Source organism: Passer montanus, unplaced genomic scaffold (assembly GCF_014805655.1).
Source record: "Passer montanus isolate IOZ18808 unplaced genomic scaffold, ASM1480565v1 scaffold61, whole genome shotgun sequence".
Taxonomy (NCBI): Eukaryota; Metazoa; Chordata; class Aves; order Passeriformes; family Passeridae; genus Passer; species Passer montanus.
The window spans coordinates 3,540,532-3,554,539 of NW_024371149.1; the positions used below are offsets into that span (position 1 = coordinate 3,540,532).

Below are 14,008 nucleotides of genomic sequence, written 5' to 3' on the forward strand. Positions count from 1 at the left end.
TTCTTCTCAGTCTCTTGTCAGATCTCTCACATGAGATCTCTAACTCCAGGAACAATGCAATTATAACCAACTCCCTGCACAAGCTTTGTTGTACTTGAATCCGGAGTCCACAAACTTACCCCAAATAGCTTTACCACACACAGTGGTCAATTCCACCAATAAATTTATTTGCAGATCACAACCACAAATTGTATTGCCTCACAGTTTGCGAACCAGCACTGTCAGTAACCATTTCACGTTTCAGTAGTGCTTGGTGTCCCTGTGCACCACTGGCTGTCAGGCCATTAGTCACAGTACAGGCACACAGTTGTCAACTCTCGCTCCTGACAGCTCAGAGCCAGGCAGAGCTGTGGGAAAAGGGAAGTGCTGCCCCATCCCTTTTATAGAGAGGGGACTGAAGTCTAAGGACACATGACAACAATAACAGCACCGCAAAGAGCAGCAATGTTACTTAGTTGAGTCTTGAGTCTCAAGGACCAGACTTCATCAAGGTTCTTCTTCCTATCCTTCCATCACCACTGTGCAAGACTCATGTACCCAGACCACATGAAGCTACAGCTGTAGTAGCCTTTTCACAGGCACCCATGTGCTTTTTGGAAAAAAGGGAATTTAGCTTATGCATCTCAAATCCTTCACTAATATTTATCTTTTTACAGTCAGATTAGAACTTAAAATATCAATTCTCTTTTGAGTCACCCATTGATTTTCCAGAGAGGAGAAACACACATAGGAAGAAGGTTTTTTTAATGATAGTTAACATCCATAATACAAACAATAAGTTAAACACAGTAAAAATAATTTAAATAAAGCTTGAGGTTCCAGCCCTCATACAAATAATTCAAATATACAAAACAAAGACAAGTTTAAAAATAAACTCAGAGAAGTCTTGGAGAAAAAAAAAATCACTTCCATATAATATCAGTTAAATGAATGGAAATAAATTTCTGACTTTTGATGCCTGCAGCATTTGATAAATGCCAACTCCTTAAATCTTCTCCAGGGTGTATAGGTAGATGTAGAGGTTGCATAATCAGACTTTCCAGGGGACACAGACACCTTCACACTTAACCTGGAAGTCCAGCAAGTTTCCAATTTGCCTTCTTGCAGCACAATTCTTAAGTGAAATACATTAAGTGTTTGTAATGCTGATTCAGCTACTACTTTTCCCCCAGCATTTTGATGGCAAGTCTGATCACTCTCTCAGTACTGGCCTTAACAGGCTAGGTTTGAGGGACTTGAGACTAAGTATTATTCAGTACAAGGAGGGGAGATTTTAGACTCAGGTCATGTATAAAATGAATGCTTGAGTTAAGTAAGTTGAAACTGTATCAATATTTCCAGAACAAATGCTGGTTCATAAATGAAGTAGACAGCTAACTTGCTACGCATAGTATCATGCATGGGAATACTCATTTAAATGTTAAATATTTTAGCTTCCCACTGAGTGGTTTCCAGGTAACTCAGAGTAGTAAGATAATGTATCAATCCTCTCTCTGCCTCATGCCTCAGGAACACTGATGTGACTGCCTGACCACACAAGCATTCAAAATGCAAGCCTCTTATGACATTCAGGTCTTCACAGTCCTGGTGTCAGTATAGACAAAATTTTGTTCATTTCAGTCCAGCTGTCAAAAATAAGTCACTTTGGTTCAGGAAGAAAACGACTCTTGGCAGCTAACCCATTCATGTTGAAGTCAATCCAGTTAAGGTATTGAGTAACTCTGGTGTAAACACCAGGCTTGTTTTCCTTTGCACAGCCATCTCCCCAGCTGACAATCCCATAAACCATCATCCTGCCATTGTGCTCACAGACCATGGGGCCACCGGAATCTCCCTGACAACAGAAAGGGAACACATTAGGTCATTTTCTGCAGATGGAGGCTGCGATTATTGTTTTTCTAGAGTTAAGCAAGCTAGTAAGGACCTATGAGCTAAAGCTTTGATCTTTGAGAACATTGCTTAGATGGAACAGAAGGTTTGGCATCTGCTGTGACTTGAACAGTCTCTAAAGCTGAGGAGGTCTCTAGTTCCCCCTATCAGGATAGCAGGAGAAGAGTTACCTTAGAAAACCACCCTCCATCCCCACCCTAAGTTTATAAGCACAGATATTAGACTAGTGATACATGGTCAAGGCCAACATGCCCTATTGTTCATCACAGAATCCCCGTTCATCACTGTCTCCCTGTGCATAAGGTACTTTTACACTTGAGGATGCTTGTTCTTTTCAGTGGCTCCTATGGTCACTCTGCCCAGTAAGGTGCAGGGAAATAAATCTAGTTTTGAGGAACCTGAAGGAGCTCAGTGTCCCCTGTAACCTACCCATGCAAAGCTATAGTTAATGTGCAAGCTGAGATTAGAACAGTTGCTATACAGCTCTGATGGATACCTACTAGCTATTGCTTGAATTGATTGAAAATAAGGAAAAACAGTAGCTAAGACACTGCACTTCTTGCACCTCCAAAGGAAGACCTGGAGGGGGTAAAACCTAACTCTGGGTTCCATCTTTATTCCAGATATTTGGCCACATGACAGGTGAACTCCACTTGCCATAGTAATTTCTAGTTACATTAGAGACTCTTGTGACTAGTAGAATTACAAGACGCTGCAAACTGATCCATGTAGCAATGTACGCGCATTTGAAATTATTTAGAAAATAAACCAAACCAATTTTACCTTGCAGGCATCAATCTGCCATGCGGGATCCCCAGCACAGACCATGTTGTCAGTAACTCTAATATTGTCATAGTATTCATATTTGCATTTTCTCTGTGATATTAAGTTCACAGTGGCTGACATCAGTGTTTGAGCATAGAAGATGTCATCTGCAAAAAAAAAAAAAATCCATTATTTTCACCCTCCAAGAAACAAAAAAGTAGCAAGAAACCCCCCATAACACAATTTCTGCACTGAAATTAGCATAACCATTCCAATTCTCCATTTAGGTTCTTAATTCCACCTTATACAGTATTGGTTTGCTTTTACTGTTCATAAACGAGTTTCAAAGAGAAAAACAAATGATCTAAATACAAAATATAAAGTTTAGGTTTTAGAGGGAGAGTTTAATAATTTTTTATGGAAATTCTGGACAAATGGAATCCTTTGCTAATCCTCCTAATAAATTTTATTATTTTTTTCTGCTCCTCATCACATCAGGAACAATAAAAATTATGATTTATATCTTGCCTTAGTTTGTGTGGTTGATAAGAAAGAAGCATCAGATAGGAAATGCCATAGACAACTAGAGAAGATGATAGCAAACGTTATCTTCAAGAGATGAACATGGAATACATACAACAGAAGAGAATCCTTCTTTAATACTTCACAGATCATAGTGTAAAAATCATCACATTCCCACCATTGTGGAAGACCAACTTTGAGAAGAGAAGCCATTTACTTACAAAAATCTTTTTTTCCATAGCCAGCTATTTCACAGTGTGTATTCTCTTTTAAGTAAAGGTTCCTCTCTGGCAAGCAGACTGTTCTGACATACTTGGATTCTACTGCACACTGTCCAGAAGTTGTCCTTATCCTTACCAAAGCTATGAACCAAGTCAGAAAAGATATAGTTAGATTTGTAAAGTAAGTTTTTCCCCTCAAGTTCTGACAGTAGCAGTACTTGGTACAGTTAATGGGAATAGCTGCAATTATATTTTGTTCTGGTTACACACAGCTCCCCTCATTGCTTTTGGAATGAGTCATTACTTAATAACAACATTAGTTTCCCAACACTAAAACTGACAAATGTTCTAACTTAAACTTGCTTCCTCAAAGGATCGGGGCTGATAACAAAAGAGTCTTCTGCAAGAGTATCTTTGGATGTTTTAAAAGATCAACTTTCTGGCTGGCTGTAGAGGGCAGTACCCACTACTCTGAATGGCTTACAATGACATTATTGGATTTTCTTTACTCCAGCAGCAGCAGGAATCTGGAAGGGGTGGTAGAGTTCTAAATGTCAAGTGCAAGAATAAGAAGTCAGGTTTTTGCAACTTGAACAGACCAATCTCTGACATGGTTACTCTAGGAATAGGCTTGTGAAACCCAGACTTTTAAGAAAGTCTGAATTAATTCAGGATAACCTTCAGCTAATGAGGTGGCTCATATGGCATTCCCATGCTATATAATGAAACCTACTATGCATGCATTTTTTTATTTTTTATTATACATACATTTTTTCATCTTTTACTGATCTTTAGATACATAGCAAAATGGCAGAAATGCAATGTGCCACCAGTGCTTATGGAAAAGCCATGTCTTCCACAGATCCAGAGACTGCTTGCCAGGTAATGCATCTGATATGCACCACAATCAAAACTTATAAAAATGCAAAAACTGTCAGCACAGGCCTAGTTTTCAGACTGTTCCCCTTCTTCCCATCTCTGGTTCTACTTCTTTTAAATGTATGCCACAACTGTGCAGCCTTCACCTATCCCAGTGTTTTAAAGGCTTATGTTAAGACAACACTTACCAATATCGTTCTCATTGCCACCTGTGTCATCTGTAAAGTCCGGGTGAGAGATGATATCATCAACCATGAATACTTGTTCCTTATCATCAGTAACATTCAGTATGGACTTTCCAAGGAAGACTTTGTAGACAGATTTGTTTATTGGTCTTTTTGACCTGAGTGAGAGATTGATGAAGACTACTGATTTCTGAAAGTAAGGTCAATAGCTGAAATCTAGTCCCAGTTCTGTTTCATATTTATTTTAATGTTGATAAGAAAAAGTAAGCTTTAGTTTACTTTGAAAGTTGATCCAATATTCTGAAGAAAAGCATCCTAATTTTCCATTTGAATGGATTAAGATGGATATTCTGACATTTTGAAACATGCCTAACTATTTGCTACTAATGAAAGGCGCTGGCCTTAAGAATCCCCTGCAGGAATGCCAAAAGGATCAGCTTTCCATAGAAAAGTCAACAAAAAATAGCCATAGATGTATTACACAGATCATCATCATCAGTACAATTATTAACTTGGGGAAGGGCTGAGGTAAAAATGAAATCCTGGCACCAATATACACTGAATTGTTTAAATTGTATCCCACCCAACTGTCCACATCTTGTTAGTTCATTCTGCTGGATGTGGGCTCCCAGAGGCTTACTGTTTCCTTTGCTGCTCTTGTTTTGTTCAATCAAAAGAACATTCTTATTGTGGTGCACTCCATAGGATTGCTCAGGGAGTATCACACCAAGAAATCAGTTGAAGAAAGGGTGAAATAAGAAGCCCATGGAAGTGGAAACTTACGGAGTTTGGAAACAGTGTGCTGCTGTGAGCACCCAGCAAGGGTCGATGAGGCTGCCACCGCACAGGAAGTGGTCCATGCCCCTTATGGTTTGGAAGATGCCTGCTATCCAAGGCTGAGACTCAACCTCTGCCTGCTTTCCACCAACAATCTTGAAGTTCTTGCTGATGCTCCTTTGACCACATGTAGGCCCTGCAAAAAGAAAAAAAATTGTTTATTTGGAGGAACATCTGAACTCCAAAGTCATGCTATTAAAATTAAAGTAAAAAAACACCAAAACCCCAATTGTGTTGAAACTAATATTACTTACCACACTTCTCTATGTTGCAAAGTGTTTCTTGAATGGCAGCTCCCCTTTTGGTGTAACACCAGGGTCTGCTCCTTCCATTTGGGTTTCTAAAAGATAAAGAGTGTTCTTTTCATAAAGACAGTTTTAAAACAAGTCATAGTATCTTAAAATTCCAACTGTTCTGGAAAAAACCAAAATATTTTGTTGCTAGATATTCGAGGGAAAATAATGCTTCAGAAAGCCACATTCCAAATATTTTTAGTCAATAATTCAGCTCTGTGGCACACCTCTGGAGCTGTGATAATAGAAGTTATCACAAGAAGAGTGATGCTTTCTTACCTGCAGTAGCTGTGTTTGCCCAGCCCAAGCTGCAAAGCATTCTCTGAGTAAGCATGGTAACGACTCCTCCTGATTAGTGAGGGCGAGTTCCATGGCAGACATTTGTCTTCTGTTGCCATCCCTCTGTAGTCCTCCCCATTTTCAGTATAGCATGTGCTGTCAGTGTCTGAGAAAATAAATATTTTATTAGCAGCATGCTCTCGTTTATAATTTTTCTGTGACAGATATGGACAAATCCTTCTAATGAGGAAAAAATTCTTGCATTACACTCATAACCAGATGCAAAATCCAGACTGACTAGATACTGTTATTAAATTTGCTCTGTATGGATTTTGAGCATCAAGTATCTTACAACTGAAAGCATGCATATTAATTCTTTAACAGTTTAAGTGAATTTCACAGTCTAATAAGTTTTTCTGCTTCTGACCATCCACAAACTAGTTCATTTCTTCCACCCCAAACCAAAAGTAAGGTTGAGGTAAGCAACCTTAGTGAGAAGGCAGGGACAAGGAAATTAGACATCCTGATTTTGCACAAGCATTTTCTTGCTTCTCCTCATTTAGTCTGTTAGCACAAACTGCTAAAGGCCATCCAGTCATATCTCTGGGTAATGTTTTCACTTGGCATTTCATTTTTTTACTACCTTTTAGACCTTTCCAATCAATTTAGTTGGCATTAAGGAAGACAGATACTCTACCTAGTTCACAGTGAATCCCAGTGTATCCATCTGGACATATGCAATGACCAATTCCACTAAAGAGGTAATAGGTAATGCACGTTCCTCCATTAAAACAAGGGCATTCTGTAAGTAAAAAACATCACTAATTATAGGCAAAACATTTGAATGTAGAGGGGAAATGTAAATGAAAATTAAGTTTTAGTTGTTTCAGTATCATTAAGGGTTTTTCTTCTTGTAAAAGTACAGGATAATAAGTTCTTTTTAGGTTCAAAAAGAACAGGCAGATGCTTACCCTTGTGTTCTGATCTGCGTTTATATAGCTTGTAGTATTTCCAGCTATAAACCTACAGGAAAAGAAAAGAAAAAAAAAGATGTTTAAGGAGGCAGTTCCTTTTATGTGGTTTGATAATCTTTACTCTACTCTGTTCCCTACTTCATACCTTCAACAGTTTAGTTTTTTGCATGTAGCTACCTGCTGAACCTGCTCTGTGGAATCTGGATACGAATGAGAAGTGAAGCTCTAATCAAAGCAAAATGGGGAATGATAACTAATCCCATGTCATGCAAACAAAAACCACTAAAAATACCCTAAAAAACTTCAGGATCAGAAAAGCCCCACTGATCTGTGCCACAGCATCAGGTCAACATTGCAATTATTTATACCCTAAGAACATGAGCAGCTCTTAATGGCCATTGGCCCTAAAACAGGGAAGGAAACTTCACCCTCTCCACCAAGCAGTGCAGCAAAGATGCAACATTCATCAATTGCCCCATCAGTTTGCTGACCTTGGTGCTTCACATTTGTGCCATGGAATGAAAGCCAGAAAATTTATTTAACAATGGATTCTTGTTCTGTCCTTCAAGGTTTTCCCTCTGCTTTGCAAATTGGGTCTGGGTTTCTCCATGAAATAAGATTAGGTTTTTGATTTACTTAAAACTTACAGACTCTAGTCCCGTGACAAGTGCACCCAAGGATACTGTGAGAAAGATGAGTAACTTCATGTTGCTAGTTAACTTCTCCCTTTGTTCTTCTTCTATCTGTATTATTTGATTCTGAAAATAAAAGAGGAATTTAGTGTCACGCTACAGCCTGCACTGCCAGCTTTCTTACTTCTGTTGTCTTCATTTGGTTTCATAATAAATTACAACACAACTGATGAAGAACTAAGCTTTTACTTGAAGCAGGATATCTGCTTCTTATGTACATATATTAAATTAGAGGCTATACTTTGAAGCCTTTTTTTTTTGTACAGACAGCAATACAACCAGATTTTTTTAGAGAGTGTAATTGAAGCAGGGAAAGAGAAACTTGAAAAATCCATACTCCATTTTTGCAGTATGGACTAAAAGTTGGAAATTGGCAGATAGATTTAGCTGCTGCCCAGCTGTTTGTACCTGTTTCATTGACCATTGCTACCTTCAACAAAAGCACTAACCATGCAGCTTCAAGGTATGAAAGAGAAAGCTCTGTTTTTCAGTCTCTCTGTAGTTATCAGCTGCATATTGCTGCTGCTCAGCACTTAGGCAAACCTGGCCACCTGACTGAGCACCTCTGACCACTGCCAGCTCTTGAAAGTCTGCTAGTGATGTTGCCTCACTTATTTTCAGAATTAGAGGTTTACAACATATTCTGTCTTGACTTCTTATAGGCAGCTGGATCCTGTGGCCAAGCATGTATAACAATTGTTCCAATGGCAAATAATTATCTTGTAATAACAGTGGGGGTACAATAAAGTCACATATGTCTTTTTCGCTTCTTAAATTGCAATGTAAGCCATGGGAGTATTTTTTTAAAGCATTATTACTTTTAGAAAACTGTAGAACTTGATTTTTAAAAGATTCCATAGGAACTTAACTATAATTACATTAGCAAAAAAAGCAATGCAGTAGAAGAGTATGTACAGAACTGAGCTGGTGCTGTAGACCTGCTCCACACTTTACCTGCTTGAAGTTTCCACATTGAACTAATTCCAGTTTGGTCCTGCAGACTCAATGTCTGCCGATATGTGGATTGCATCTTCTAGTTTCACTTTATTTGGAAGAAATGGAGTGCAAGTACTCTGTAGCTCATTACTGAACACTCCTAACACACATTAAGTTCACACACGGATTCTTGTTCTGTCCTTCAAGGTTTTCCCTCTGCTTTGCAAACTGGGTTTCTCCATGAAATAAGATTAGGTTTTTGATTTACTTAAAACTTACAGACTCTAGTCCCGTGACAAGTGCACCCAAGGATACTGTGAGAAAGATGAGTAACTTCATGTTGCTAGTTAACTTCTCCCTTTGTTCTTCTTCTATCTGTATTATTTAATTCTGAAAATAAAAGAGGAATTTAGTGTCACGCTACAGCCTGCACTGCCAGCTTTCTTACTTCTGTTGTCTTCATTTGGTTTCATAATAAATTACAACACAACTGATGAAGAACTAAGCTTTTACTTGCAGCAGGATACCTGCTTCTTACTTACATATATTAAATTAGAGGCTATACTTTGAAGCCTTTTTTTTTTGTACAGACAGCAATACAACCAGATTTTTTTAGAGAGTGTAATTGAAGCAGGGAAAGAGAAACTTGAAAAATCCATACTCCATTTTTGCAGTATGGACTAAAAGTTGGAAATTGGCAGATAGAGTTAGCTGCTGCCCAACTGTTTGTACCTGTTTCATTGACCATTGCTACCTTCAACAAAAGCACTAACCATGCAGCTTCAAGGTATGAAAGAGAAAGCTCTGTTTTTCAGTCTCTCTGTAGTTATCAGCTGCATATTGCTGCTGCTCAGCACTTAGGCAAACCTGGCCACCTGACTGAGCACCTCTGACCACTGCCAGCTCTTGAAAGTCTGCTACTGAGTTGCCTCACTTATTTTCAGTATTAGAGGTTTACAACAGTCTTGACTTCTTATAGGCAGCTGGATCCTGTGGCCAAGCATGTATAACAATTGTTCCAATGGCAAATAATTATCTTCTAATAACAGTGGGGGTACAATAAAGTCACATATGTCTTTTTCGCTTCTTAAATTGCAATGTAAGCCATGGGAGTATTTTTTTAAAGCATTCGCACTTTTAGAAAACTGTAGAACTTAATTTTTAAAAGATTCCATGGGAACTTAACTATATTTACATTAGCAAAAAAAGCAATGCAATAGAAGAGTATGTACAGAACTGAGCTGGTGCTGTAGACCTGCTCCACACTGTACCTGCTTGAAGTTTCCACATTGAACTAATTCCAGTTTGGTCCTGCAGACTCAATGTCTGCCGATATGTGGATTGCATCTTCTAGTTTCACTTTATTTGGAAGAAATGGAGTGCAAGTACTCTGTAGCTCATTACTGAACACTCCTAACACACATTAAGTTCACACACGCAGTGGGTGTGGACCAAAACACAGGGTATAGAGAAGATCACTAGATTCATTTGGAAAACAGACACTATACAAATGAAAATGCTAATGCAGATGCAACCTTTGCTCGTAAGCAGGTGTCATAATGCAAGAAAGCAAATCATGCCTCAGGTACGGGGCTGTGCATGCTTTTCAGATTCAGATGAAAGTTCAGCAGATCATATACTTCCCTTAAACATTATGACCATTTTTAGCAGCAATAGAAGTAATTTAATCTTTGCTACTATAATTAGTTTGCTAGGCCTAGCCTCCACACCACAAACAGCAGTACCGCTGATTCCTTCAAAAATTCTGACATACCGTGACAACTAGAACTGACCTTCCCCGCAGCTGCAATACTGCATCGCACTAGCTTATTTATTTCTTAAATTTCAATGTAACTTTAAGAGCAATCGCTTCATCCCGATCGATTCAGACGCGGCACCGGTACCTTTAGCCGCCGACTGGGTTCCAAAGACACGGCACTTACCTAGGGGTGGCGGTGCCCGGTCGCGGCGCTGCGGCGGCTGCCGGGGCGCGGCGCGCTGCGGGCTCTATAAAGGCCGGGCCGGGGCGGGGCCGCTGCCGCCTGTGCCGGCCCCGCACCGCCCCGCACCGCCCTCGGCGCTTCGCCGCGCTGCCGGCAGGCCTGCGGGGTGACTCAGGGGGGGAATTTTTTATGCTGCTCTTCAGTTTCGGGGAAGGGGAGTACGGTCAGGGCGAGTAAACAGCTTAGTACGGGGTAAGATTTGTGGAAGGGGCTCCTTGGCTTGCCCGCGGCCGTCAGCAATTCCTTAGGGACATTATAAAAGCAAAGGAGAGATGTGAGTGAGAGCTATGAAAGGAATGACTACAAACATGCCTGGAGACTTGACAATGATAACAGTGATAACATGTATGTATGTAAGCATTAGCAATAAACACAGGACGACTGTGAAACATGCCCGGAGATACAAGCAAATGTAGGGTATTATTCATATGGTACTACCCATAATGAGAGAAGCACAAGTGATTTTTTTAACTAATAGAGGACTAAACTCTTCCAGGTGTGGGTAAAACACAGCCCGCTGGGAGGGAGTATTGGGTCAGAATGTGCGCTTGAAGCACTGGGTGTGTTTTCAGAGAGCTGTCTTCAGCTCCACCACAGGACATCGGGGCGAGTAGGGTGCAGTTCTCTTGCCAGCTGGAATCTCTTAGGACGCGAGGCTTACAGCAGGTGCTAAACTCATCTCATCTCCTCCAAATTACTTATGCTCCCTTGGCCCTGAGCAATCTTCTGCTCGTGAGAAAGTGGTCATGGTTTTCTTATTTTCTGCCTCCCAACAAAGTATTCAAAGCAGTTCATTTCATGAGATGAGGATGGAGATTTGAAGTGACAGATGTCTAAGAATGCAGACCCACTAGACAATAGATAGTCTTTCTTGGCCCAGTTAAATGTGATTTTGTTCACATTATGCTGCAATGTTATAGCAATGCAGTGAATAACAGCAAACCAGTACATAATATTTGTGGGTGTATTCAGAGGGTTTAGCTTCAGGTAGTGCAGGTGACTAAGGTGAGGTAGATCTCCACAGGCTGTGTAGCTGATGAAGAGCAGTTTCTTTAGAGGTCAGATCAGAGAAGTAGTTGACCTGAAATTCCCTCAAGAGAAATGTTTTCATAACTTGACAATTCAGAGCTTAAGGAAACTACCTTTCTATGTTTGCCATGTAACAACTGTTGTGACTATGGCTCAGCTTTCTTCTTCTCTCCCCATTTTCTATCTGTGTCAAATCAGTGGTATAACCATACCTTTATTTAGGTACTGTTTGCTTACATTCTCCATTTCTTTTTCTTCAGATCTTCAGGCTCACATCAGAACAGATCTCATGTTTGCAGAAAGCACATGGAGTTCACTTCACTGAGTGGCAGGAACTGAGTCAAAAGAAACACCTCAAGCTGGAAGTCCATAAGTGAGCGTAGGTAAGGAATAAGCCTTTCTGAATTTCAGGAGAGAAATGTGTCTCATATTCTCTGGGGACTTAATATATCAACAGCACAAGTAATTAGACCCTCTAAGAAACAAGGCAGAAAGTATGAGGGTAGAATCCCCATGGCACTCTTTATTTCAGAGGAGTGGCTATCAACTAAACTTATCCTAAGGAATCAGTTCTGCAGAGGGGGAAATAATCCAGATTTTAAAAGCAGTCTGGAACATTTACTCAATTAATTTTAATACACCAACCTTACACATAATAAATTAAGAAATAGGTCATAGTTTGATTCAGCAGGGAAGAGCTTGGATGCAGGAAGAAGGGAGCTCCTCAGGCCTGGGCAGCGCCTCTCCTTCCTCCTCTGTTCTCCCAAGGAAGAGTCTCTAGGCCTTCCTCAAACTTTCCTTCTGGGAAAAAACCCTAGAGCAACTGTTTCCTCTTTGCTGTTTCCTGAGAAGTGTGATCAGTTATCCTCTCATGAACCTTTGACCAAGCTGTGCAGATGCCCCCGTTACTAATTTTCTCCCTAAAACCTGCAGGTTCATACTTGTTTTCCCGATCCAAGAACCAAAAACTTTTGTCGTCTTCACTCTGGCACAAGATACAGCAGGATTCAAATCTTCCTTTTTCTGCCATTTGTCATATATTCAGGTTTTACTGAAATACTGCACTTCTTAAGAACACTAGAAGGCCCCTCTAGAAGGAGAAGTGACTTGGGCTGCAGTGTCACTGTCTGTCAATCAGACTGGTGACAGCTACAGATCAGAAATTCAGAGGTGTTTGCAGTGCTGTTTTAAAGCTATCCAATTCCTTTGGTCTAAATATTTGTACCGCCTAGATAGGTAAATGAGTTATAGTTGGCACTGGACTGAACTGAACTGAAAATGTGGTTTAGTAGAAAGATATCCAAGCCAGCAGCAAATAAGTTTGTTTTGGTGTTCCAAGTAACCTCACAGCTGCATTATCTCTATGAGCATTAAATGACTCTTAGGGAAGCAGAGATGCATGAGATAATTTCCAGTGCCTAGATTCACTGAGCTGGCTGATGGCTGGCACAACAAGAGATGAAGTGAATTTTCAGGTAAAATAAATCCTTAGAACATTGTCATGTGCCCTGCCTTAAGGCAGAGACCTTGGAAAATCTGTAGCATGGCACTTCTGCCAGGTCCTCTGTCTGACCTCAAAGCTGGACCTGCCAGCACAGATGGGAAATGCACATGCTCAGGGAGTGGGAGGGAGGAAACAGGACCGGTTCTGCTACCGAGGGATTTTCGGTAGCTTCAGGGTCAGCATTTGTTCTGTATTGCATGTCTCAAGAGTTTAGAAGAACCTGGTTACAGGCCATGTCTTCTGTCCAGGACAAGACTGTGATAGGACAGAGGAAAAGCAGGTATTTATAACTCAAAAGCAAAGTTGTTTGGGAAAAAACAGTGAATAAAGTTAGATGCCTACTGCAAGACTGTCAGTGGAAGTGGAACTTACTTGCTCAGTCAATACTGATTATGATAAGTCATGAGGCTTAAAGCAGAAACACTTGTACAGACTCGTGAACACGTTTTGTATTTTGAGAGCCACATTGTGCTTTCCACAGTTTATTTCCTTTTCCTTTTACATGTCCGTGGTTTCATCACTTTGGTCTCTTACTGAAATTTGACAGAGGTGTAGGCAGGATGGAAGGAGGAAAGACTTCTGCAGAAAAAGAGGTGGTAAAGGAAGTGCTAGAGTGACCTTGTAGAAGGTACTTTACCTGCTTACTAGGAGTACAGCATCTACCTGAGAAAAAACTACTCAAAATCTGAAGTAATTTGCTCCTTTTTGTAGTCAGGGCTGCTAATAATAGGGCTTTATATATTTCTCTTTTGTGCACCTGGATTATATCACAGAGTAAAGAAAATGTATATACCTATTATAAGCTCCTAATGTGATTTAAGTCTGCAGTCATATAGCACTTCTCTAAAATAGAAGTCAGATGCAGTGAATCTAACCCTGAAGAGCAAGTAGTATCAGATACACTGCCAGGCAGTTCTTAGGTCACTGTGATTTTGTGTTTTAGTTTTCAGTTCCAAATAAAAATCTTGCTGATTCTTTAAATTTATTGTTGAAGTAACT

General features: G+C 40.0%; 1 protein-coding gene across 3 annotated transcripts; it reads right to left on the reverse strand.

Annotated features, from left to right (window-relative positions):
• Positions 1-727: 727 nt before the first annotated feature.
• Positions 728-10,454, reverse strand: PLAU (plasminogen activator, urokinase). 3 transcript variants are annotated; one of them, XM_039727450.1, is made up of 11 exons: positions 10,417-10,454; positions 8,753-8,863; positions 6,843-6,894; positions 6,569-6,673; positions 5,872-6,037; positions 5,554-5,639; positions 5,246-5,435; positions 4,466-4,620; positions 3,399-3,539; positions 2,674-2,822; positions 728-1,834 (listed from the first exon to the last, which is right to left on the reverse strand). In XM_039727450.1, the coding sequence occupies exons 2-11, from the start codon at positions 8,810-8,812 to the stop codon at positions 1,640-1,642; spliced, it is 1,299 nt and encodes a 432-aa protein (XP_039583384.1). In that variant the 5' UTR covers positions 8,813-8,863; positions 10,417-10,454; the 3' UTR covers positions 728-1,639. The 3 variants fall into 3 exon arrangements, with proteins under 3 accessions (XP_039583384.1, XP_039583383.1, XP_039583385.1); XM_039727449.1 differs by lacking the exons at positions 8,753-8,863; positions 10,417-10,454 and adding an exon at positions 7,493-7,599; XM_039727451.1 differs by lacking the exons at positions 8,753-8,863; positions 10,417-10,454 and adding an exon at positions 7,493-7,599 and having other exon boundaries at positions 4,466-4,609; positions 5,244-5,435.
• Positions 10,455-14,008: the final 3,554 nt, after the last annotated feature.